This window comes from Aptenodytes patagonicus, chromosome 17 (assembly GCF_965638725.1).
Source record: "Aptenodytes patagonicus chromosome 17, bAptPat1.pri.cur, whole genome shotgun sequence".
NCBI classification, from domain to species: domain Eukaryota; kingdom Metazoa; phylum Chordata; class Aves; order Sphenisciformes; family Spheniscidae; genus Aptenodytes; species Aptenodytes patagonicus.
The window spans coordinates 7,419,703-7,446,220 of NC_134965.1; the positions used below are offsets into that span (position 1 = coordinate 7,419,703).

General features: G+C 42.0%; 1 protein-coding gene across 1 annotated transcript; it reads left to right on the forward strand.

The window, feature by feature from the left end:
* Positions 1-141: 141 nt before the first annotated feature.
* RPA1 (replication protein A1) lies at positions 142-26,278 on the forward strand. The gene is made up of 17 exons (XM_076354558.1): positions 142-241; positions 567-614; positions 888-966; positions 1,524-1,632; positions 2,459-2,547; positions 7,160-7,246; positions 8,973-9,108; positions 10,039-10,141; positions 11,275-11,343; positions 11,490-11,682; positions 12,789-12,928; positions 14,542-14,690; positions 15,988-16,120; positions 17,176-17,352; positions 18,647-18,754; positions 24,818-24,904; positions 25,263-26,278. The coding sequence occupies exons 1-17, from the start codon at positions 209-211 to the stop codon at positions 25,368-25,370; spliced, it is 1,848 nt and encodes a 615-aa protein (XP_076210673.1). The 5' UTR covers positions 142-208; the 3' UTR covers positions 25,371-26,278.
* The last annotated feature ends 240 nt before the right edge of the window (positions 26,279-26,518 follow it).

Here is a 26,518-nt window from a genome sequence, read left to right on the forward strand (position 1 = left end):
CCCCGATGGCGGCGCCCAGCAGCACCGGCACGACACGCCCGGGAGCGCTTCCGCCGTACGGCGCCGGGCAGCCAATAGGAGCGTTGTGCTGCCGTCGGCCGGGTCACGCGCGGCGTTGGCGTAAGGGCGCGCCGGAAGGAGAGGGCACGGCTCCGGACGGCGGAAGGATTTGGCGGCAACGACGGCGAGTGGCGGGAGACGCAGCACCATGAACGTGCGGCTGAGCGAGGGCGCCATCGCGGTGAGGGGCCCGCGCCGGTGGTCCCGCGCACCGCGGGATGGGGGGCCTGGCCTGGGCTCGGCTCGGTCCTGGGCGGGGTGCGTGTGGGGTGAAGACTGGGCCCGGCCTGGGCCCGGGGGGAAGGGAGCTGGGCACCAAGTCCGGCCCGGTCCTGAGGGGAGAAACCGGGCCCGGAGCTGGGCCCGGTCCCGGGAGGCAGGGAGGGCCCTGGCCGGGTCCAGCGGTGACGGCCGTTCCACGGCAATTCCTCCTCAGCTGTGGGTCTCGAAGCGTTCCTGAGTGAGGTGGCGGCACCTTTCTGAGGGTCCCTTTTTCTTTTCTCCAGGCCATAATGCGGGGGGAGGACATCTCCAAGCCCGTGCTGCAAGTCATCGTGAGTACTCTGCGTTACCTCTTGTGCCGGTCCATTAGTGACTGCCTGCGCTTCCGCACAGGCTTCTGAGCGCAGCCAGGCTTCCTCTGCAGAGGAGCCAAGCAAGGCTTGGCTTAATTTCTTAATTTCGTTTTACGTGACTTGGGCTATCCCCTTGATATCAGCGCTCAAAAAAAAAAGCTGAATAGATAGGTCATTTGCCGACGATGTCGCTTTATGTTTTTGACGAGTTTCTGAACAAACGAGAACTAATAATCTGTTGTTTCCGCACAGAATACACGGGCTATTGCTACAGGAAATGGGCCACCGCGTTACCGAGTGTTGATGAGTGATGGGGTTAACACACTCTCCTGTAAGTATGACAAGCTGTAGTGAGGTTTTTATAAGTGTGGAGATACTAATGGTGCTAAAGTTTCCTGTCTAGTGTTTAGGTGCGTAGTGATGAAATGAGTATTGAAGGAGAAAGTGGCTTATGTGGGGGCCACAGACTCTGAAGTGTGCAGCTGCATTTTAACACTTGGACAAAATCCTTCTCTTCTGGAACTTTCTTTGTAAGCTTTAAGCAATTAACTCGCTACAGGGTATAATGAAAATACAGAAACCTATACATGTTTTTGTAACAGTGATTTTAAAGTAATTTAGCTTGATCTTTCTCTGACTTCTTTGATTATGATCATTCTAGCTATCGCTGCACTCTGAAGTTTGGAGAATAAATACAGTACAGTTTTATGCTCAGTTTTGGTGACTTGTTAGCAGTTACACTGTTTTCTATGTGTTAACTAACTAAGCAAGCTGTAGATCTAATGCAACACTAGCAGACTGGCTGGCAAAGTTGTGGCCAGCCATGGCAGCCCCGTTTAAGGCTGGCACGTGTTAATTGTTTCATTGTTTTTTCTTCTATTTCTGCAGCTTTCATGTTGGCGACACAGCTGAACTTTCTGGTGGAAGAGGAACGCATGTCAGCCCAATGTATTTGCCGGGTTAACAAATTCATTGTCAACACCCTGAAGGATGGAAGGTATATATGTTTCTTAAAGTACAGTTCTACAGAAAGGCAGCTGCGCTAGTGGGTGCTCTGTCCTTTGTGACTAAGCAGAGGCCAAATGCTTTTGATTGGGATTAATCTGAAAATACTCCGTCTTTAGGTGCAGGAGGGAAAGTGCATAGCACAAGCAATAGCAGAAATAAAAAAAACTACAGAATGTGACTGCAGTGGGTTCAGATATGTCTAGTACAGTGATTTAGTAATTTAAAGTTTCTAGTTGGAATACTCCAAATTGTACAACGTTTCATTAAAAGTCTCTTAAAATTATCTGCTGTGGAAAAGAAACAGTGAAGATTTCTTGTTACTTGGGTGTCGTGGAATCTGGTCTGTCTTTTTTGAAAATTTGAGGGAAGGGAGGTAGGATACTGCAAAATGAGAAGGGATCTGAGTGAATTGATTATAGAAAAACTATGTATCCATCTAGGAGAATATGAACTGAGGTTCCATGGTTTTTTTTATTCAGCATTTTTGTGGAGGGAATATAACTTCTTTCGAGGCAGGGAATATATTTTCTCTTCTAAAATCTGGCATGGTTTTGATGCTTTTAAAACACTATGTTGTTTCAAGCCATTTTTGTGTACCCATTCAGTCCTTGATGAAATGTGATGCTGTTTCAAGCCTACTTGTACCTCATGAGAGGGTTAAGTTGACAGTGGAAAGCTTTTGTCTTCCAGATCCCTCATCCAAAGAATCAGCCCCTAATGGTTGGTTCTCTTATCTGCACACAAAGAATATTCAGAGCCTGATAGACTTGCAGAGGGAGTGAAAGTCTTTATTGCTGTCTGTTCTGTGTTTGTAGGAGAGTGGTTATACTGATGGATTTAGATGTTCTGAAAACTGCTGATAAGGTTGGTGGGAATATTGGCAATCCAGTGCCATACAACGAAGGTGAGTGTCCTCTGTAAAGAAACACCTTTCTGAATAGGTGCCTGTTTCTTTTCATTTAAAAAGAAGCAGTCAGACATGTTCAGCTTTCTTATGCCTGGAACAGCGATGTCCAGATCTTGAAAATCCTTTCTATTGGTGTAACACAAAATGGGTTTTGTTCGTAAACTCTACAACATGGCTGAAGCTTCAGTCTCTGCATGGTATTGGGAAGTATCTATACCTTATGGTAACATTGACAGGTTTTTATTATACATTAGTGGTCTCTACCTAGAGTTCCAGTAAGTATGCGGAAGCTATTCTATGTCTCCTCATAACGAGTAATCAAATAGATTATAATTTCTTCTGTCTGGAAAGAAAACAGCAGGAGGAAGATGTAATAACGATCTATGAAAGTATAAGATGGCATGGAGGGGATGAATAAAGAATGATGAATCTCTCTCTCTTTTCTACGTTCATTTGATGCTCTTTAGTTCTCATATTGTCAGGTAGTGGTTTTAAAACAAAGGCTGTACCGCACCCCCAAACAGTGCATAGTTAAATTATGGAACTTGTTGAGGTAGCTGCCAAAAATTGGCACAGGTTCAGAAAGCAATTAGACGTGAAAGAAAAATCCATTAAAGGCTGTTAAACATAACAATGCATCCTCTGCATGAATGTTAGCTTCAGGAAGCACTAAAACTTAGATTGCTCAAAGTACATAGATGAGAATGAGAGACTGGTATGAAAACACGGCCGGCGTACAGACTTCTAAGCACCCGTTCCTACCCTGCCATCTGAAAAATGATGATGCGCTCGGTGGACCTTAGTCTGACCTGCCATGAGTCTTTTGGCTTTATTATGTTGCATAAGTAATTGTGTTCTTCATTTTCAAATTGTGTTCTTCATTTTCATGTGCTGAGCTTACAGTTCTCAGGCAAACATTTTTTGAATTAATACATTCCCCCCCCCCCCCCGAGATATGTTCAAAAGTATGTTCTGTTCTTCCAGTTCTGATCTTTAAAAAAGAGAGGATAATAAGCGCTTAAAGAAAATATTTGAACAGCTCTGTCATTGACGTATATACAGATAATGGCTGAAATAGCAAATAGCTCTTCTTGCAGAATTTTTTTTTTTTCCAGATGGAAGTGAATTAATATATTTTTATTACTAAGGGACCACACATTAGTGGCAACAATTTTCTGTAGGATATTTTTGACAAACAGTGGTGGTAGGTACACTGCTATTCTGGTTAAAAATATACTTTACTAATCGAAGTAGAAATTAGACTTCATTGCAAAGACATCTTTCTTCATTAACTTTTCTTTTTTCTAGGGAATTAGAGGGGCGTTTGTTAAATGAGCCTAAAGAATCCTTTGTTCCTTTGATAGTTACTTAGCTAATTGCTGTTTAAAAAATGTGTTGACATCTCAGATTTTATGGTTTAATCCCACAGTTGCTGTAGAGACCAAGATTTTTAGAACAGCTATTGAGCAGACTGTTTTGTGCCTTTCTCCCACTTCCCTTGCTTGTGTGATACAAGAGCTTGTGAACTATAGTGTTTTTCAGTTATCGTATTGTTGCTTAGAAACGACTGGGAATGTGATATCTTACAGAACTGAGCTGAAAATATACCTTTAAGTCTATAAATTTTGGTAAAATTACCATGACTTTGATCAAAGTTGTGTTCTTCATTTGGCCTTACGAAAGTACTTGGCAATGAAGTTTTCAAATCTAAATGCTTTCGGAGATGTTACAGGTCTGTGATCATAGTAAGTGTGGTCTTGTACTAGATAGTTAAGAGATGCCGAATTTGATGTTGTGTATTTCATTTTAACACTGACGTTATTCTGCAGACTTCATACCCTTTTATTTGATACTAAATAAGGTTTCAGTTACAGAAGACGGTAATAGTTTAGATTAAGTGTGCTTAACCCAGCCTTTCTGCTCTGCGGGGCTGCCTGATTTGTCATCAAGGCCTTGATAAAATGGCAGAGGTGTATTTCAAGTTGCAGATTCTTTAAGTTCCTGTATATATTGAGAGATTGTATTTTTGAGGAACATTCAGCTAATGCAGAATGAGTATCTAAGAGCGCTTTGTGGTTTTCATGGAAAAAAAAGTTCAGGTATTTTAAAAAGAATGTTTAGTCCTACTTGAAATACAGATCTCAAATTGCTAGACCTAGGATCAAGGAATTTCCTAGACTGTAATACCACAGTAGGACCCGGGGAGTGAGAAGCTGGCTTTTGGCCACTTTACGCTTGAGCAGTAGGAGGTTAATCTGCCTAACAAGGACGCTGGAGACACAATCTTCTTAATACGTATCATAAAAACTTTTCAGGCAGCGTTTCATAATAGTATTGAAAATTAAGATTGAGCAGTTTAGTTCTTGTTGAAAACTAGGTGGTAGTGTTATTACTGTCGTTAACCTCATTCAGGTTACTCTGATGCTGGACTTTCTTCTTACTATGACAATGACTTGCTACTTATGTTTAACTTCTGTCATTAATCTTTCAGTGTTGAAACGTTGTATACTTATACATTCACTTGAACTCTTTCTTCTTGCCCTTCCCGCTATTGTGATTTGGTGTGCATTCTTACAAAGTGCATTTTCTTCCCCCCCCCCCGTGCCATGCTGCTGCTCAGTTCTGGGACAGGTCTTCTGTCACCATGGCACTGTAGCAGTACCTCTTGGTAACAGATTATTGGAAGCAGAGGACTGCCGTTACACGGCTATTATGTTAGAGTGGGCTGTGTGGCTAGCTTTGGCCAAAGGTCTTGGGGCTGACTAACCTAGTATACATAGCAGAAATGTGATCAGGTATTTCAAGTTTTTCAGCTTCTGCTAATAGAAACTAACAGCGAAAAACAGGCAGAGGGGTCAGTTTTCTGAGCACCTTAAGTGATCTGTAGGCCACCAGCCACCAAAAATCATAGTTTAGGAGTCCCTAGACTCTACAAGTGAGAAAATTGGAGAGATGTTTGTTACTTCCATATTTGAACACATGCACAGATCTGTTAATATATTCTTAATCTGTTGAGAAACACCACGCTATGGGTAGGCAGCCATTAAAACGTGAATTTGTGTTTCATAATACACAAGTGTTCTAATGTATGTGGTGGTCTTTTGTTTGGTTTTTGGTGGGGTTTTTTAGTTAAAAAGTCCTAGGGAAAAAAACATTTGGAACAAAAGTAGCAAGGAAGTCTCTTGCTGTTTCATGTGCACATTCCTGTTCTTCTTGAATATTCTTTCCCTGACCAGATGTATTTTTCTCTTAATGTGTTTTGCTGGGTTTTTTTTCCTTCTTCTCCTCTCACACAAAATGAATTTGGGGTGCTGAGCACTGACCCTGACTGGGTCCTTCGAGTACCTGAGGCAGCTGAGGAAGGGTGAAATCTGGCTTCTCCATCTAGTGGATTCTGCAGTAAATACACATTGCTGTTTGACGTCACTCTGTTGCCAGGGAGACTGCTGTCACTAGTTCACCGATGTGACTCTACTGCGGCAAGTTAGAGGAGCAGATTGGTTTTGTGCAAGGACCTTGTTTTGGATTGAAAATAACCAGAGGGTTACCTCTGTAGACCACACAACGTCAGGCAACGCTACATCAGGGTCTCCTTGGGTTGCTTCTGCTCCTTTACCTTACTTCTGTGCCATCCTTCCTTGCCATTCTGTTCTGGGATTCTCTGCTTTTGTTCCTCGTGATGCTTATGGGCTAGGTCTGACCTTTTCCACTTTCTCGGACTATCTTACTCCTCATGCCCCAAATCAGGGGGGCTTTGCCTGCTCAGGCCTGGGAATTCTGCAAACCGATGGCTTTAAGAGTTAGCTGCATCCAAAAAGACAAAAAATGTTGGATGTTTTTTCATCTGGAGGCAAAATATGATAGGACAATTGTTCTGTAAAATAATTCAAATTTTTGAACTGTAGATTAGTCTTCTAATGTACTATTTTTCTAGATATGTCACTCTTCTCTTTCTCTTGTAATTTATGATCAATATAAGGCAAGTAAAAGTCCAGGAATCTAAAAAAAAGTACGATATGTACTTACTATGGCATCACTTTGCTCCCTATGCAATATATTCCTGTGTCCCAAGAGGAGCCCCGGTGAATGCTGAAATTAAGACTCCATCATCCCCGCATTAAATATCTTCATATTTTGGAAATAAAATGCAGCAGGTGTGGTCTTTGTCTTGTGTTAATTTCAGGTTTGACTTTACCCAGTGGGGTTTTGGCCCTTTGTGAGTTTTAAGAGGGAATTCTCCTACGGTTTTTATCTTAGCTGTTAGGTAGTAGCAGAAACTAGCTGTCAGAGCAATAGCAGCCTGTAAAAACTGAGAAGTTGTCAAGATTACTTCAGTGCTGTCCTTTTAAATAACTGTCAACCCTGAATTCTTTCAAAGTAGAAAGCAGTTGCTTGATGAAAGAGATCTGACTGAAATTCTTCCATGGTAATATTGTTCAACAGATAGCTTGCTACTGCTGTGTCTTATAACACCTGAATTTTAGCGTGTGTTCTCTGTGTTTTAAATTATTTTTTTCATGCAAGCCTTATTTTCTAAAAAAGCTTAAGGGTAGTTTTAATTACTGTGCTCCCTACTGTACTATATGGTCTCTTTCCATTTGTTTACCAGGGCAAGGGCAGCAACGTCCTTCAGCTCCAGCAGCAAACCCAGCACCCAGCAAACCACAGCAACAAAACAGCAATTTGGCAGTAGCAGGTAAGAGTAATCCTGGGCAGGAATTCTGGTTTCCATTTGTGCAGTGCAAAGCTACAGCTTAAATTTAAGAAAGATCCTTTCTATAATGGTGTTGCACAAGAAAGACTCCGTTAAAGACTAACCCATAGCTTGACAAGGTGAACTCTCTCAAGAGGCTACTGTACACTTGGATTTAATAATACATTTTTAAAAAGGGGAGGAAAAAAAAAGTCTGTCCCCCTTCCCTCCTCTTCCCCAAGGGGAAAAAAAATAGGAAACAACTTTGAAGCAGTGTAAACTGAACATCTAGTCTGATGCAATTTTGCGTTCTTGAAACAGTGCTCTGTGGACACCCAAGTAGGCTACAGTTTGGAGCTGGCCAACAGGTGTGTTACTAATGCTGAGATGTTGAGGCCAAACAGTTTAGGTGTTACAGGACTGAAATTATTTGATAGTACAGCTATAAATACGTTTTTTTGATCAAGACTTTAAATAGTGACATGCTGAAAAAGGCAGTCAATTTAAATGTCAGCCTGTAGACTTTTTTCGAAGCAAAAAAGTTGTCAGTCCTAGCTCTTGGTACTGCTTTAACCTGTCTGTATTCTTACAGCTCAGTAAGCTATTCACTTTGGCTACTGCTCTGTTGAAAAGCATGAGGATGTAATTACGTTGTGAATGACATTTTTAAGTTATGCAAACTGATTTGATTACTCAAGTTAAATGCGAATCCTGTAGTTGAGCTCTTGAGTTCTAGCATGGCTTTTCAGAACAGGCAAACTGCTGTATGAGAAATGTACCCTAGAAGAGTAAAAGACTTGAGGTCTGCTTCTATGCAGAAGGATCGTTCGCTACTGTTATCATACTAGATGCTTTATGGCTGGCTTTGTTGCTGCTTTCTCTACAACTTTCTGCCTTTAATAGTCTAGGCCATTAAAACAGAATGCAGCAGAAAAGCAGGTAGAGCTGCTGAGGTGCAGTGGAAAGATTCTGGCTTTTAAACAGTGACGTTCCAGTTCCAAAGGTTTGTAAATTCAATCTCTCTTTAAAAAAAGACACAGAACAGTGATTTCTTGCACAGTTTCAGGTGGACCATTTGTGCTCGTGTTACCCAAAAAGGCCTGTATTCTTTACCCCTGCATTTAAGAAGTATTTTGAAATAGTAAAATTTTGACACTTGCTTACTGCAGCAGAAGACAAGCTCTTCCTTCCTGTACTTAAAGCTGATCATAAGAGTTCTATGCTTATACATTGACAAGATTCAGTTTAGAATGAGCAGTATTGCTTTATGTCAGGAAATTATTTGGTTGTGGGCTACCATTCCTTAGTTGTTCCCCCAAATGGTGTAGATCTAAAGCTTGATGTGCCGTATTTTAGAGAATTTACTGCTAACTAGTTGCGTCCCGCTTAGACCATGTTTAAGTGATGGACTCTGGACACATCTCCACTTCCAGGGTAGACCTCTAAAGGTCTGAGAATGTCTCTTCTGCAGCAGTTTGCAGCCTAGAAAATACGTGTGACCAAGAGCAGAAGTGATTCAACAAACTTTTAGCCACTCTGTGGTGCCCACATAGTACAATGAATGGAGCTTTAAGTGCCTACCCAGTGTTAAGTATAACTTTGGCTTCTGTGTAGCCCCCCATAGCGTGGTGGGAGAAGTTCTGCCTGACTTCGCACCACGAGTTGGTTTTAACCTGGCTTTTGTCTGCAAGGCTGAAATTCTTTATGCTCTTGTTGTGGTTTTTGAAAGGTCCTGCTGCTGCTCCAAAGTACCATGCTCCCTCAAACCAGTTTGGTAAAGAGAGTGCTCCCAGCTCAGTGAAGACACCAGGGGGATTGCAGGCCAAAGTAGTGCCGATTGCCAGCCTGAACCCATACCAATCTAAGTGAGTTATTGTGGTATGCCAGGTGTTACTCAATGTCACAGGCATGAAGGAACAATGGCTTCTTTTTGCTTTCTCGTGTATAAACCTCTGTGAAATCATTCTTTGAGTTCTTTTGAGTTTATTGGTTAACTTCAAACAAACAAAACTAACGATAACAACAAAAGCACCCCCCCAAAAAAACAAACAAACAAAACCTCCGCAAAAACAGCTGTACAGGTTTTGGTTTGTTTTTTGTTTCTTGTTTGGGTTTTTTTTTGGGGGGGGGGAGGTTGGTTTGTTTGTTTTAATTTCATCAACACTGACAATCTGAGATTTGCCTTTGCATTGTCTTGGTGAAGTTACTCTGCTGAGCTTGATAGGTTTTTAATAGTTGAAAATCAATTGATTTCTCTTTTTTTCCTAAAGCAACCTTCTTTTTGGTAACTTAATGACAAAACAGCTCAGTAAGCTATTCGCTTTGGCTACTGCTCTGTTGAAAAGCATGAGGATGTAATTACGTTGTGAATGACATTTTTAAGTTATGCAAACTGATTTGATTACCCAAGTTAAATGCGAATCCTGTAGTTGAGCTCTTGAGTTCTAGCATGGCTTTTCAGAACAGGCAAACTGCTGTATGAGAAATGTACCCTAGAAGAGTAAAAGACTTGAGGCTTGCTTCTATGCAGAAGGATTGTTCACTACTGTTATCATACTAGATGCTTTATGGCTGGCTTTGTTGCTGCTTTCTCTACAACTTTCTGCCTTTAATAGTCTAGGCCATTAAAACAGAATGCAGCAGAAAAGCAGGTAGAGCTGCTGAGGTGCAGTGGAAAGATTCTGGCTTTTAAATAGTGACCTTCCAGTTCCAAAAGCTTGTAAATTCAATCTCTTTTTTAAAAAAAAAAAAAAAAAAAAAAGGACACAGAACAGTGATTTCTTGCATGGTTTCAGGTGGACCATTTGTGCTCGTGTTACCCAAAAAGGCCAGATCCGCACATGGAGCAACTCCCGTGGTGAAGGAAAACTCTTCTCTATAGAGCTAGTTGATGAAAGCGTAAGTGTCATATGTTGAGAAAAAGATAATGTACGTCAGATCCTGATGAACCCTTCATAAACACAGAATAGAGGAAATAAAGTGTATTATAGGCAATGTTTTTTTTATTACGACTGAAGCTTGTGTTCCTGTATTCATTAAGTAGAGCATCAATGACCCAGTTTTTATCCAGAATGAAGTCTTAAATGTATGGTATTATTGATTATTTTTCATCAAAGTCTATAGTGTGTGACTAAATTTTTGCAGCTTCAAAATAGAGTTGTTTATGGAAACTGACAGTACTTAGGTTTGTGGTGGTTTCCTGTAGTTCGAGAATGAGGTCTCATCCTTGCTTAGATACACATTACAAAACAAGGAGTGAGAGGAGCATTGCCTCCAAGTTATAAGCTTTCATTTTCATGAGGAAATCGGAGTACAAATTATTGTAATACTAGGAAATTTCATCTGTGGCTTGTTTGGGGAACGGTATCTGGTTAATCTAACTAAACTTGCAGTTTGTCAAACCTCTTATCAAATTACAGCCTTCTGTCATGAAAACAAACAAGGTTCTGCTACATTATGTTTAGTATAAAATGTGAGGTTAATAATGTAACATGTTGTCATCAGCCATTTGTTTTCTCTGCATACTGTCTGTATTCAGATTTTTTTTAAAAACAATATTTATATCTAGTGAGTTTATAACTGTTACTAATTCTTACTTAAAGACTTGACATCAGGTATGAGTGGGAGATACCACAATATACTGTGTGCTAACTCGTGGAGCTGCATGATCTATTTGATTTTTTTTTTTTTTTGCATGTAATGGCAATTAATGCCAGTTTTACGAGTACCTTTTCAGAGGTGTATATATGATATATATATGCAGTTCTTGTGCATTTCATTCTGAAGCTCTAGGTATACTAATGAGACTTGAATATGAGATTTGATGGTCAGGTGTAGAATATGTCGTTTTAGCTATAACTGCAAATGCGAGGAGAATGTTGTTTGTTTCTCACATGCCTGGAGCTAGCCTGGCAGACCACGCTCTGTCTGTAGGACTGATGCCACTTAACATTGCACAGATTTTTTTTATTTTTTTTTATTTTTTTTCACGCCAAATTTCAGTTCTGACCAGCTCTCTTATTTTCCTGCAGGGTGAGATTAGAGCTACTGCGTTCAATGATCAAGCAGACAAGTTCTTTCCACTCATTGAATTGAACAAGGTATGGTAGCATTGTGCTTTCATAGACTGACATGAGCTAGGAAAGAGGAACTTGAGCATAGCAAAGTTTTTTTTAAAGGTACACACAATCTGTTTTCTCTGTCTGACTTGTGCTAATATCCTCTGTTTCATTGCTTTCTCCTGTAGGTATATTATTTTACCAAAGGCATTTTGAAGACTGCTAACAAGCAATATACAGCTGTTAAGAATGACTATGAGATGACATTCACTAATGAGACTTCAGTTGTGCCCTGTGATGATGCCCAGCATCTTCCATCTGTTCAGTTTGAGTTTGTATCCATCTCTGACTTGGAGAACACACCCAAAGACTCAATTGTTGGTCAGTCTAAGTAGCAAAATTGCAAGCTCTAAAGCTTTGAAGTTTTACTTTTGTGTCCTGAATACTGGGGAGGGAGTGAGCATACAATGCTTGGAGTGTTGTGATCTCTTAAATGAAGTTATCCAGTAATGGTTGCCATTAAAAATACCTCGGGCAATTTTCCTGTTAAGATGTCTTTTCCCTGTTCTGCTAACAATATATAATGGTTTTTCTTCGAACTTGTGCTTCAAACTAAAGACAGTAAATGATACTTGTTTATTGTACTATGATCACTGTTTTCCACAGAAAAGGGCTGAAAGAAAAATGTCCTTGCTCAGCAGGTGTGCATTTCATACCTTCCGTGGTCTTGCTTTCTTTCACTATCTAATTATCTCTGTAGTGATTTTGGCATAATTCACTGCATCCAGGTCCAAGTTGCATGACTGTTTTGGCTTGCTTTGTGAAGTATTGGAGGTTTGTTTTTCTGTAATTTGTTGGGCAGAGTACTCCGGAAAAATCAGAGGCTTGGGTGGGGGCGAGGGTTCTCAGGTTTCACAGGCACAAGATGCCTGTGATTCAGAGGTATTCAGCTAGGAATTTTAAAGGTAGATCTGTAATATTAAAAATGGTATATTTTTAGGCAGTGCAAAGGGGATTGTGTTAGCTCTTACTACCCAAACATGTAGACTTGCTTAAGTTGCAGCTTCCTGTCACGGAGCTGCAGTGGAGGCACTAGCCAGTTGCTTCGTTGTGTTACAGTCACTTTGAAGCCCCTTGCCTGAGAGATTTGTGCTTAAACAGCAAGAGTGTGCTACAGGATGAGGGCTGAAGTCCTTTGACAGAATGTGATAGGAAAAGATAGTACAATGCCTTGTTCTTGCTAATGTGGTGAGGCTTGCATTCATGAATATCTTAATGAATTCATCAACAAAATTAAAGCACTGAAGAGTTCTGTAGTGGAGCATTCCTACCATAATACACTTAATTTCCATATCAAATTTGATTTGAATAGGGAGCTAGGATACAAGGTAAAAATCTGACAGTAGGTTTGAATTCTTCTCTTGTGATCTTGTATTTCCCAATTGTGACCCTTGAGTAACTCTAACTAAATTGTAACTGTTTTTCAGATGTAATTGGAATTTGTAAGAGCTACGAAGATGTCACTAAAATTACAAGGAAAGCTAACAATAGGGAGGTATCAAAGAGGAACGTGCATCTGATGGATACATCAGGGAAACTGGTGACAGCTACACTATGGGGAAGTGAGGTATGTGCTCTTTTACCTGTTCTTAAGCAAAGGTCCCTTTGTGTAGGGTGAGGAAATGAGTGTGCTGTTGTCATCCAAGATGGGCATAGCACTGAGACAGAGTCCTGGGTGTTTAAGGATCAGGGGCAGAGAGAAGGTGAAAGACTGTCTGGTTTCATTCAGGTGTGATGTTCTTAACCTTTCTCTGACAAACTGCTGACATGATCTGACTAACGCGTTCCGAACAACTGCAGACATTATGTCTCAGGCCCAAAGACTGAAGATAACAGGCTTCTGGTTTAGGAAAGGATACGAGTTGCAGTTTGATTATGGAAAAGCCCGGTGGCTATGGCTGTCTCATTTGAGATGAATTTTATTCGTAGGGTGGGATGCATGTTACCCTGCATAAATTGCTGCTTAACTAGGGGGTTGAGAGGCTGTATCTCAGACTAGGGGTTTAAAGCATCAGAGCCTTGGAATTGAAAGTTTGAGTAGTTGCAGTAAACTGCTGCTTTATCCTTTTAACAGGCTACTTTGTTTTCCAGCGGTGTTGTAGATACTTAGGGATTTATGTTCCGGTCTATAAAATGGGAGTGATCCTGCCAGCTTGACAGTGATGCTTTATGGCTAAATGATCAAGTGCACTGATATTGTAGGTAGCTAAACACCATTAAACATCTGCTGATATAAATGAAGTAAACTGAAGTTCAATATCACAAAGTTTTGAGGTTGAACCAGGTTGTTATAGGAGAGGCTACTGGTAATCAGTTCCTGGCATAACTCTTCCAACAGAGATCAGGGTCTGCATTTTACAAAGTTAAATCTGTTTGCTTCCTTGTAGAATAGAGACAACAAGAAGCACTGAGGGGAAGTGACGTATGGCTTGCAGCTGGCACAGTTAGGGTTAGAATCTGTATCTCCTTTATAACAGTCATTGCCCTGACTGCTGGGATATGTTTTGTGTTCTTTTTGCGTCTCATGGATATAGCGAATGCCACTGCTAGCTCCAGCTCGTTTGTAATATTTAAGCACATGATCCTCCCCTTGCTTGCTAAGTGGTGTGGGGTCCAGAAAATCAAAACCTCTCTCATGCCAAGAGCTTCTTTGTCAGTGTCAAACTTTATTCAGATAACAAACTGATGGCAATTGAACAGCGTTAAAGCAGCTTTATGAGATTAAAAACAGAAAATGGAAAGTCGGGGGAAAAGTGTTTGGTCAGCACACCTACACTTCTACCTTTTAAGTTGCAATAGAATAGACATGATTGGCTCAATCAAGCCAAGAGAGTTGTTTCATCTCCTGAAGAGTCTAATCTGACCAAAGAATGTCCCCTGTTTGGAGAAACCTCCGTTCCCATAACCCATCTCCCTTTCTAAAATCCTTGTGTAAAACTTCTAATGGAGAGTACCAATCCTTCCCCCCGCCCCCCCCCAAACCAGTGGTGTGACTTAAGGATTCTCTGGTTCCCCAGGAAATGGGCTGTTAGGATTACAGCTTTAATTGTTAGCTGCCTTTTCTTAAACTCCTAGTGATATTGTTTAAAACCTTACCTTCTAACCTGTGAATTATGACCGCAAGTTCAGTACCTTTACTGTAGTGTGCTACTAACGTTTTCTGTGTTTTCACACATGCAGGCTGAACAGTTTGATGGTTCTAGACAACCTGTGATAGCCATCAAAGGAGCCCGAGTCTCTGATTTTGGTGGTAGAAGCCTGTCTGTCCTGTCCTCGAGTACAGTTGTCATCAACCCTGATAGCCCAGAGGCTTTTAAGCTCCGAGGATGGTATGAGCGTGTGTTTATGTTGATATATTCCAGCCTGCTGCAGAGTATTTGTTTTATGCTGTTTCTCTGTACTTCAGCAGTCTGTATAGTACTGAAGAAAGGTAGCAGAGGATGTGGGTTTCAGGGTTATAGAAACTTCTCTTCCCTGAAAGCACTAGAGCCTGAAAGGCTGTCCTTTTTAAATTGTTCAATTCAAAAACTTATAATTCCATGACAGACCTTGAAAAATGGAAATAGGAGTAGTGCATGCTGACCCAAAGCCTTGGAAGGCAGCATGAAATCAGACTTGACCAGCTCTGCTTTCTGAGGCATTATCTGAGAGAACAGTATTTTTTTTTTTTTCTTTTTCACAGGCTTTTTCCATTGTGTGGAATCTGATACCCACTCTGTTAGTATGGACTGGAGGAACTGTGTTGACTTCTTCCAGTGTCTAGTCCTTATCAGATATTTTTCAGATAGCAAAAGAACATTTTTATTGTTGTCAGGAAAACAAAGTGATTTCTTGGTGGCTCGTTGCTTCTACTGTAGGTAGTTGCTAAATTGTCTGCTATAACTACTAGTATGGTGACACGTGGTGTATGTACGAATAGGGTTAAGGGCCGACAGCATCAGATTTGTGAATCCTGGGTTTTCGGGTTCTAGTTAAATCACCCAAACGTGGGCAAACTATAAAGGCATTCTCCATTTGTCATTGAGCTGTGGCTCTCCCATACTTCAGAGGGTTGTCGAAGATAAAATTGTTTGTGGGTCTTGGCTATTACTGTCACACTTTAATTCAGTTTTTGAGTCTTGTTGGTGTGTTTCTCAAATTGCAAAAAAACACCAGAATGGGATGGCAGTACAACCTTTTGCTGAAATGCAGTGCTTTCTTATTTTAACAGAGGAAGCATAATCTGTTCACTGCTATTTGCTTTTTCTTTCGAAGCTGCTGCAAAGATAATGGTACCATGTAATTTAATTTTAATTATGGAAATATCTTGATGCCCTTAAATCTTGTTATCTGCCTGCCTTTAAGAAGCATGTAGTGTGTGGTTTGACCACTAGCTGGCAGTTATATAGAACAAAGCTGTCCTCCTTTTGTGGGTTTATAAAATACTGTGCTAATTAAGTTGGACTATTAACTTATTCTGAAATGCTGTTTTTGTTTGCAATATACACAAATTACTGTAATTGTTTCCTTTGCAATCATTGATAAAAAAAATCCCTCATGTATTAAGTACATGAAACTAAATGTAAGCTTTTGATAAGTCTGTATGGTCTGCTATCCAAAAATAGAAGTGCATCTTTGTGGTTCCAGGTTTGATTCTGAGGGGCAGCTTCTGGAATGTACCTCCATCTCTGATGTGAGGGGTGGGCCAGCACCTGGGGTGAATACCAACTGGAAAACTTTGTTTGAAGCCAAATCTGAGAACTTGGGGCAAGGAGATAAGGTAAAGCATGGCCACTGAGTACAAGCCTTGTGTATTGGGGACAAAATAAAAAGCTAGACTTTATGCAGGCATTCTGCTTATTGAAGTATTCCAGTTGTTGAGCAGTATGTGCTTACTCTGTCAGAATTTATGCTATTAAATAGCTTTTTTTTTTTTCCAAAAAATTCAAGCTTGTTGCTGATGTTGCAACATGATACTATGTTTGCAAGAGAATTCTAAGCCTTGTATAAATGGGGGCGGGGGGAAGTTCACCCCAAAGATCTTTATATAAATAGCACAAAATGTTCTAGGAGAAACAGGTGCATTAGGAGGAAGTGGTTTTCAAGGGTGCACACTTGGTCAATAGAAAAGCTAGGAATAAAACCCAGGTCTCTGGCGTTCCAGTCCAGTAACCTCTCTAGGCTTATACTGCTTCTTGACTTATTTTTAATTTTTTTTTCCCAAACTTAAGTACTGAGCCATTCAGGATACACAAGAACTTCTATCTAAGGAAAAAAACTTTACCTGTAATTCAGCTATTTTCTGTGAGATTTTTTGCACATGCTTCTTAAGCAACCTCTGTTCATCTGTTGCTTAAGACTTGACCGTGGTCTTAAGCCATTAGGATGATTATTTTAGTATGGTGAGTGGGTATTTTGTTCTGTAGGCTATAGTTTAATCAAATGCTTATCTGTAAGACTACACAGTAGGCTTTCTGGTTTTTGTATTGGCTCCCAAAAGAAGCATAGGAAAGTGCAGAATCTTAATCCTGTGAAAAAGTAGAGATTTGAACAGGCACAATGGAGAAGCAAATACGCTTTATCTAAAGAAAGCCTAGCAATTGGAGTTTCCTGCAATGGAAACACAAAATAATCTTGCTGTAGGGGCTTTATTTAACATAATGGAAGCTTGAAAATGATTGCAACAGAAGGGTTGATTTACAGTTTCCCAATAATCCATAGCTGTTAAGCTTTCTAATCCTAAATATCCAAGTATGGATGCCTTGCTTTGTACTTAATTCAGAATTGGAAAACATTGAATATTTTGAGGCTAATGTTGCACACTCACTCTCCTAGGCGGATTATTTCAGCTGTGTGGGCACAGTCGTACATCTGCGCAAAGAGAACTGTATGTACCAGGCATGTCCCTCTCAGGATTGCAATAAGAAAGTGATAGACCAACAAAATGGACTGTATCGTTGTGAAAAGTGTGATCGTGAATTCCCCAACTTCAAGTACCGCATGATGCTTCTGGTAAGTAAATGGATTAGAGGAGAGCGTGTTTCTCGCTGTTTTCCTTGTACCATCCAAATAGAAATCTTCCGAGAAAATGGGGTGTTAGAGTGCTGTTTGTCTATCTGTGGTGCCTGTGGGTTAGAGGATATTTAAATTGCTTGTATGCTGTACCTGAGCGAGGGATGTTTCATTGAGCTGATTAGCAGTTTGTTTTCCTAGTGCTCCAATTAAAAGCTTTTCTCTTTGCCAAAAAGTTGATGCTAGCTCAGTTGATTCTGGTTTCCAAGTGTACTATGCAGTGCAGAGTACAGATGGCCTACGCCTCTTCAGTAGTGAAGATAAACTGAAGTAAAATGGCATTTCTGGAGAGCAGTAATTGCACTTTTACAGCTGCTACCTATATTTAGTGCATTTTTTTGGTAGGTATTGTTCTGTTTCATGCTTTAATGGAGCCTGCTTCAGAAAGTTGTCTGAGGATTATTATTGTGATGCCCGCTTACACCGTAAGCGTTGAACCTTCTTCTGTTTTACGTTATAAGCTAGAGTTGTATCTGCTTCCTAGAAATGCTGTGCCAGGTGGGCATGCAGAGAGAAGGGAGCTATCCCTGCAGTCTCACTAAAACACAAACTGCTTCTGAATAATTTCTAGCAGATAACTTCTAGGAATGCATGAACTACTTTACATAGCAGAATCATTCTCACAGAATATAAAGGGGATACTGAAGGTGCAATCAAGGCCTTCAGAACAGCGTGTCTCCTATTTTCCCCTTCCTAATTGTCAAAGCAGCCAGGAAATGCACGTGAGGCTAGTACTTGATCTTTTTACTGCTCTGTCTTGTCCTTGAATGTTTCGATAGTTTCCTCATAACATAGTATTACATGTGTTTATGCTCAAGTACTCGGGTATGTACAAAGTAAATGCAGGTTGCAGTCTCGCTGGTGTCCCCCTTGGTGGTTGTTGTTCTGGGCTACCTGTTCTTGCTCACAGCTCATCAGTGACAGCAGAACAGAGCTGAATATCCGTCAGTGTGTACCACTGTGATCTTGTTGGCCTTTTCCTGTGACACAACGTACTGTCAATATTAGCTTGCGTTAAGTTACTGTGACATTCTATGGTGCTTTAAAAAAAAAAAGTAGTAACTCGCTGCCTTCTACCCTCGGTGATGGAAAGTACGTACGGTACATAAGGCTGTGATAGTTACTGGAAATTTAAAACTCTATAGCTGTGAAATAAATTTTTCTTTTGTTCTGTCTTCCTTGAGGAATAGGCAATGGCATGAAATAACCTTTTGGGTTTTTGTTGGTTTTTTAGGTGACCATTGCAGACTGTCTAGAGTATCAGTGGGTGACTTGTTTCCAAGAGTCAGCAGAATTCATTCTTGGGCAAAACGCAGCTTTCCTGGGAGAACTGAAAGAAAAGGTCAGTCACCTAGCTTATTGTATTTTTAGTAAACGTCTAGAAGTTGAACTATGTTTCATACACCTTGTTGCGCTGCCCTCAAATTTCTTGCTCTTTTTGATCCTCCTGGTAAGGAAACATTCTTGTAATGTTGACTTTGAAGGCAACTTGGAGAAAGATGTAAGGTATGTGTGGAACACCAGTGCTGATCTCATCCCTGTGTGTGCACATATAGCACTCCGAAGTCAGCAGAGGTGACAATGGCAGTGGGTTATGTTCATGTAGTTACTGTGGAAATTAACAGTGTTATTAAAACAAATACAAAAGTGCCATATGAAAGAAAGGGATATTCTGCTTCATTTGGCAAGAATTTGATCTTGCCCGTTCTGAGTGATAGGCCAGCTCAGGGGCCTGGCAGCCCAAGATTGCTCTCCAGATGTTGGACTTCAGTATCTTTTAGAAGTTCACAAATCATTGCTTCTCTCTAGTGTGAAGTTCTTGGCAGGGACTTGTTTACTCTCCTCAGGGTTATTTTCCACGGGCCATCTGCCTGGAGAACAGAGATTTGCCTGGTTTCCCCCATAGTTTGCTCCCACAGTCAGTCTGTCTACCTCTGAGCCCTTTTGGCTGTTCAAAGCTGGAGATCAGCCTGTCCGTATCACCTGGACATCGAGAGACAGCTAATTAGTTGTCGATAGTACTGCAGCCTTTAGAGGGCTGACAGCTTTAACACATGTTGACTCCAATGGAAAGGACAGGCTGTTTTATCATTGTACTTAGATTGGGAGAATCTGCAAAAAACCTGTTTTAGCCATGAATGCTAACAACATTATCCCTGCCGTGTTCCAAAAATTTGTTTACAAAACCAAAAAGTTCCAGAACGCTTTGTATGTATCTTTGTAAGTAGGCAGGAAGCTTTTTGAACTAATGTGTGTTAGCCCACTTCTGAAGGCTCTTTTTTCCCCACCAAATATCATCAGAAACTTTGGGTCATACAAAAACCATGACTTGTAAAATAGGTCACTGGCAGAGATGCTTAAGTGATCTTTCTTTGACAGATTAGAACAGTTTTTAAGGTTGTAAGCCATTAAACACTGACAGACAGTATTTTCCTTCCTTCATCACTATATGCTTCTCTGCTGCATTCTCCTTTCTTCTAACCAAAATAATTTTTTCCTGATTTTTAGTTGTCTACTATATAAAATCTGTGTGGTTTTGTTTTGTTTTTTTCAGTGATGATGTGGAAAGCGTAATAAGTTCTTGAATTGCATGTGAGCATTGCTGTGCTCCCAGGCTGAGGCTGGTTGATACTAGGGCTCCATAGATACGCCAGTTGTTGGTTAACCCGTTGCTTGGCTGTGGGAGGGAAATGAAGGAGGAGGGATTGTTGAGGCTGTAGTCCTGGCTGTCCTGAGACACTGCTGTAGACCTCATCAGCTTCTGCAAAGCAGGGCTAGTTTTCCTGTAACTTGCATACAAGAATGATTACGGTCTTATTGGCATCACGGAGACGTGGTGGGATGGCTCCTATGATTGGAGTGTTGGAGCAGAAGGGTACAGGCTCTTTAGGAAGGACAGGCAGGAGAGACGAGGAGTGGGGTGTTGCCCTCTATGTCAGTGACCAGCTGGAGTGCACGGAGCTCTGCCTCGGATGGATGAGGAGCTGACCGAGAGCTTATAGGTCAGGATTAAAGTGAGGGCAGGGACAGGTGACATTACAGGGGGGGTCTGCTACAGGCCACCCGACCAGGAAGACAGAGTGGATGAGGCCCTCTGTAGACAGATAGGAGCAGCCTCACGCTCACAAGCCCTGGCCCTTATGGGGGACTTCAACCACCCTGATATCTGTTGGAGGGACAACACGGCAGGGCATAAGCAATCCGAGAGGTTCCTGGAACACGTTGATGATAACTTCCTTCTCCAAGTGATAGAGAAGCCAACGAGGAGAGGTGCTACGCTGGACCTTGTTCTCACCAACAAGGAGGGGCTGGTGGGGAATGTGAAGCTCAAGGGCAGCCTTGGCTGCAGTGACCACAAAGTGGTGGAGTTCAAGATCCTTAGGGCACTAAGGAGGGCGCGCAGCAAGCTCACTACGCTGGACTTCAGGAGAGCAGACTTTGGCCTCTTCAGGGATCTGCTTGGCAGAGTACCATGGGATAAAGCCCTGGAGGGAAGAGGGGCCCAATAAAGCTGGGTAATATTCAAGGATCACCTCCTCCAAGCTCAGGAGCGATGCATGCCAACAAAGAGGAAGTCAGGCAAAAATGCCAGGAGGTCTGCATGGACGAACAAGGAGCTCCTGGACAAACTCAAACACAAAAAGGAAGCCTACAGAGGGTGGAAGCAAGGACAGGTGGCCTGGGAGGAATACAGAGAAATTGTCCGAGCAGCCAGGGATCAGGTTAGGAAAGCTAAAGCCGTCATAGAATTAAATCTGGCCGGGGACAGCCAGAGGACATGTTGCCCCTTGAGGGCAACAAGAAAAGCTTCTGTAGGTACGTTGGGGATAAAAGGAAGACTAGAGAAAATGTGGGCTCTCTCCGGAACGAAACAGGAGACCTGATTACCCGGGACATGGAGAAGGCGGAGGTGCTCAATGCCTTTTTTGCCTTGGTCTTCACCAGCAAGTGCTCAAGCCTCACCGCCCAAGCCACAGAAGGCGAAGGCAGGGACTGGGAGAATGAAGAGCCGCCCCCTGTAGGAGAAGATCAGGTTCGAGACCATCTAAGGAACTTGAAGGTGCACAAGTCCATGGGACCTGATGAGATCCATCCGCGGGTCCTGAGGGAACTGGCGGATGAAGTTGCTAAGCTACTATCCATATTTGAGAAGTCGTGGCAGTCTGGTGAAGTTCCCACTGACTGGAAAAGGGGAAACATAACCCCCATTTTTAAAAAGGGGAAAAAGGAAGACCTGGGGAACTACAGGCCAGTCAGTCTCACCTCTGTGTCTGGGAAGATCGTGGAACAGATCCTCCTGGAAGCTATGCTAAGGCACATGGAGGACAGGGAGGTGATTCAAGACAGCCAGCATGGCTTCACCAAGGGCAAGTCCTGCCTGACCAACCTAGTGGCCTTCTATGACAGGGTGACTACATCAGTGGACAAGGGAAGAGCCGCGGAGTCTATTCAGTCTATCTGGACCTCTGTAAGGCCTTTGACACGGTCCCCCACAACATCCTTCTCTCTAAATTGGAGAGAGATGGATTTGATGGGTGGACTGTCTAGGGGATGAGGAATTGGTTGGATGGTCGCATCCAGAGGGTAGTGGTCAACAGCTCAATGTTCAGATGGAGATCAGTGACAAGTGGTGTCCCTCAGGGGTCTGTATTGGGACCGGTACTGTTTAATATCTTCACCAGTGACATACAGTGGGATCAAGTGCACCCTCAGCAAGTTTGCAGACGACACCAAGCTGAGTGTGTGGTCGACACACCAGAGGGACGGGATGCCATCCAGAGGGACCTGGACAAGCTCGAGAAGTGGGCCCGTGTGAACCTCATGAGGTTTAACAAGGCCAAGTGCAAGGTCCTGCACCTGGGTCAGGGCAACCCCCAGTATCAATACAGGCTGGGGGATGAAGGGATGGAGAGCAGGCCTGCCGAGAAGGACTTGAGGGTACTGGTGGATGAAAAGCTGGACATGAGCCAGCAATGTGCGCTCGCAGCCCAGAAGGCCAATCATATCCTGGGCTGCATCAAAAGCAGCGTGGCCAGCGGGTCGAGGGAGGGGATTCTGCCCCTCTACTCTGCTCTGGTGAGACCCCACCTGCAGTACTGCGTCCAGCTCTGGAGCCCTCAGCACAAGACAGACATGGATGTGTTGGAGTGGCCACGAAAATGATCAGGGGGATGGAACACCTCTCCTATGAAGAAAGGCTGAGAGAGTTGGGGTTGTTCAGCCTGGAGAGAAGGCGGGTCCAGGGAGACCTTATTGCAGCCTATCAGTACTTCAAGGGGGCTTCTAAAAAAGATGGCAGCAAACTTTTTAGCAGGGCCTGTTGCGACAGGACAAGGGGGAATGGCTTTAAACTAAAGGGGGGTAGATTTAGACTAGAGATAAGGAAGAAATTTTTTACGCTGAGGGTGGTGAGGCACTGGCACAGGTTGCCCAGAGAGGTGGTGGATGCCCCATCCCTGGAAACATTCCAGGTCAGGTTGGACGGGGCTCTGAGCAACCTGATCTAGTTGAAGATGTCCCTGCCTGCGGCAGGGGGGTTGGACTAGATGAGCTTTAGAGGTCCCTTCCAACCCAAACTATTCCATGATTCTATGATTTTTGGAAATTTCCTGTACTCGGCTCTCTAAGATAAGTGGTACAAAGCTTGTGCTTCTGGGATGCTAAAGTTTTTGTGGTACTATGAAGGCTGGACAGCTCTGTTCTGTAGGAAGATGTATTGCTAGGGCATTCTAATTAGATGTGCTTGCACTTTTACACTTCCATTTTCAGACATTCTGAACTTGTCAATATTTTTACTTTGGTTGTGCTTAATCTCTGCTAGAGCTCAAACAAAATTTCTTAGTCACTTTTAATGCTGAAGAGAACTGGGTGGGGAAGGAGAGACAGCAGATCCTATGTAACAGTACAAACATGTAATGTCTTTTGAAGAGCTGCCTAATGGAAATGGCTGAGGATAGAAAATGGAACATAATATGGAATGAGCCCTTGAGTGGGAATGCTTTGTGTGCCAGGAGAAATTGTTTTTGATTTGACACTTTTTTATGAGCCTTTAAAAATGGTACTTGATGCATTTTCAGTAAGCTTTTCTTAGTGGTTTTTCTCTGAAGACCTGATGCAGTATCCTGTGAAGTTGGTGGGAGTTTTTCCACTGCTCACAGTATGTATTGAGTCCACGTACAGCCAGTGACCACGCTAAGCATAGATATGCATGCACAGTTTTTCATCTACTTCTCCACTGTGCTTGTTACCGAAGGAGGTAATGTAGGGTAGCAGTGACTGGTATGCTAACGGCATTTTCCACTCACTAATGGTTAGCATAGTTTGTGGCAGAGCTGGAAACAGAAGCCAAATGCTTTATTAAGTGAGTTTTCTTATCCTCTAATCCATACGATGGTCAGAAGAAGGGGTTTTTAATATTCAGGAAGGATATGCCTAAATTTTGCAGTCTGTGAAACTAGCTACTCCTGTTCACCTTCATTTGTTGTGCTTTTCTAAACCTTAGGAGAATCACTGTGTAGTGTGAAATAGTGCTGCACGCATTTAAAAACAGCAGATGTAGCACTTGGAATATGAGTGAAACTGAGGTGGGTTCAGTTCCAGATCAGATGCTCTGTCTGCTGCTGGAGTGACTGATTGAGTCAAGTGCATCTGGTAGATAAATGCATTAATAATTACTTGTCTGTATCATCATGGGGCTGCAGGATTTTTGTGGAATGTCAGAAAAGGTTTTCACAACTAATTTTTACAAAAATAAACTTTTTCCACAGCCTCCACAACTTGTCTGCTGCTTTTCTACTGTTTTGACAAATTGTCTGTTATAGATGATGATGATGTTTAGTGTTCATATGGTAATTAGAAGCAGCTTATGTTATAAATATGACAGTCTTCTAATGGTTATAAAGCATGTTCAAAACGTGCATCCACTTTTTTTATAGAACATCCTCTTAAATAGGTCTGTGTCAGGATGTGAAGGATACATACAGCCTTGATGGATAAGCAGAGAAACAGAATGTCTAATAAGACAATTAATAGGGAAATAGTTAACTCTGACAGAGTTTGTAATTATAGCAGAACATCAGAATTAGCCCCTTAAGCAGCATGAGAGAATCTCATGTTGATTTACAGTATTTTCATTCTGTACACTTAGTTGCAGATTCAGTGCAACTGTACGTTATTTTGTTTAGGTAGCTAAAAAGTTTTCACCTTGAACTAAACTTTTTCTCAAAAACTTTAAGTCACGGTTTTGGCATCTAAAATTTGATGGAAGATTCAGCTCTGCCTACATGATCCAGTTAGTTCCACCGTTTTGCCAACATCGGCAAAAGATGAGCTTTTCTGAAAGTTCGTGGTACTACCGGAAGCCTGGAGTGTCTGCAGCTGATATCTGTCTTTGTCCTTCTCACAGAATGAGCAGGCATTTGAAGAAGTGTTCCAAAATGCAAACTTCAACACGTATGAGTTCAGGATCCGAGTAAAACTGGAGACTTACAATGTAAGTATCCCCCGAAAGGCAAATAACGTAGCATGTGGCTTTTGTAGTTTGACTTGTCTCCATAGGAGGTGGCTTCCTCCGCTTACGTCCGTGGGGAGAAGTTTCCAAAGATACCTGCTCACAGCAAGTCAGTCTTGAGCACTGAAGGAGGGATCCACTGCCATTAACACTACTCCCTCTCAGGTTCATCAAGCCTGGCTTGTTTCAAATGAAAACAACGTAGCTGCTCTGGGAGTCAACTTTGCACTCCCAGCTAACCCTGATACCAAGAGCAGTGAGTTACTGGGGCAGAAGGAGGTTAGAACCAAATGCCTGGAGTGCTTAGCGTTCTTTTACGTGCCATATTTCTCTTTCACAGGATGAATCTCGTATTAAGGCTACAGCAGTGGACGTCAAACCTGTGAACTACAGAGAATACAGCAAGAGGTTGATTGCAAGCATCAGGAGAAATGCTCAACTAGGGTGAGGAGGCTGGTGCCGACTGATTGAAGCTAGAACTTCAGGAAGAACTCAACAGATGATATTACATTGACTTTTTCCCCACCTCGTGTGTGACAATTTGGCATTAGTTACACCGTGCATGGTAGTCCAGCGTAGTGGGCTAAGTGATTTAATGCATTTCTCTGAAGATACGCCCCTGGTAGGTAAGAGTGCACTCTGATGGCCACGACATTGTAGACACTTGTGGTCTATTAAGCTGTGACAGCTCTAAAGAGGAATCTCTAGACAGATTGCCAGGGTCTTTAGACAAACCATTCAGAATGTCTGAAGTAACTTTGCTTTCTTACTATATAATTCAGCTTCACATATAACCACTGTCATCTTTGCAAGAAAGTAGTGACAACCTTGACACTTTGACTTGTTCAGCAGAGGGTGGGAGGAAGAGTGTCGTACAGATTTCAGATACGGACGAAGAACAGCTCTATTAGCGCGAGTTAGTTCCTTTCCATAGAATTCAAAGGCTTTCTCTTTCCACAGGTGCCGTGCAGTTGTTAATGCTTGGAATGGCAATATGGTAGAATTATTAATCAAAGACATATCTTTTATATCTGAAGAATATCATTCCTTCAGGGTTTAATAGACTGAGTCAGATGGGTCTGATATTAATCAAAATTGTCTCTTCTGAGGAAGGCAGATAAGCATTGACTCTCCATCCCCCAGGGAAGTATAGGCAACTACAAAGTATTGCTTTAGTTTTCTCTTCAATTAATACTATGGAGTTTTGACTGATTTTAGCACACGTTTCCTGCCTATACATATTTTGTATGTTTGTATGTTCAGTTTCTTTGGTTTTATTTGTAATGATGTTAATCGGAAACAGGTCTTTAAACAGGGGGAGCTTTGTTTCAATAAACACTGTTTAATTCTTGTGTAGTGAATTTTGCTTTCTTTGAACGCCAAAGACTTCTCGTTACTGGAAAGCAATTAATTAGCTTTCATAATAAGCATTCACTTGGGGGAGTTACTACAAACTCTAAGGTTAGACTGAAGAATGGGGACTTCTTTGCCTGATGTTAACAGCATGGAAATGCAGTGGTATGTTCACCATTTCTGTGCCTGAGAATGCTGATGAGCTGGCACTTCTGGGATTTTTATTGACGTTTACACAGCAGT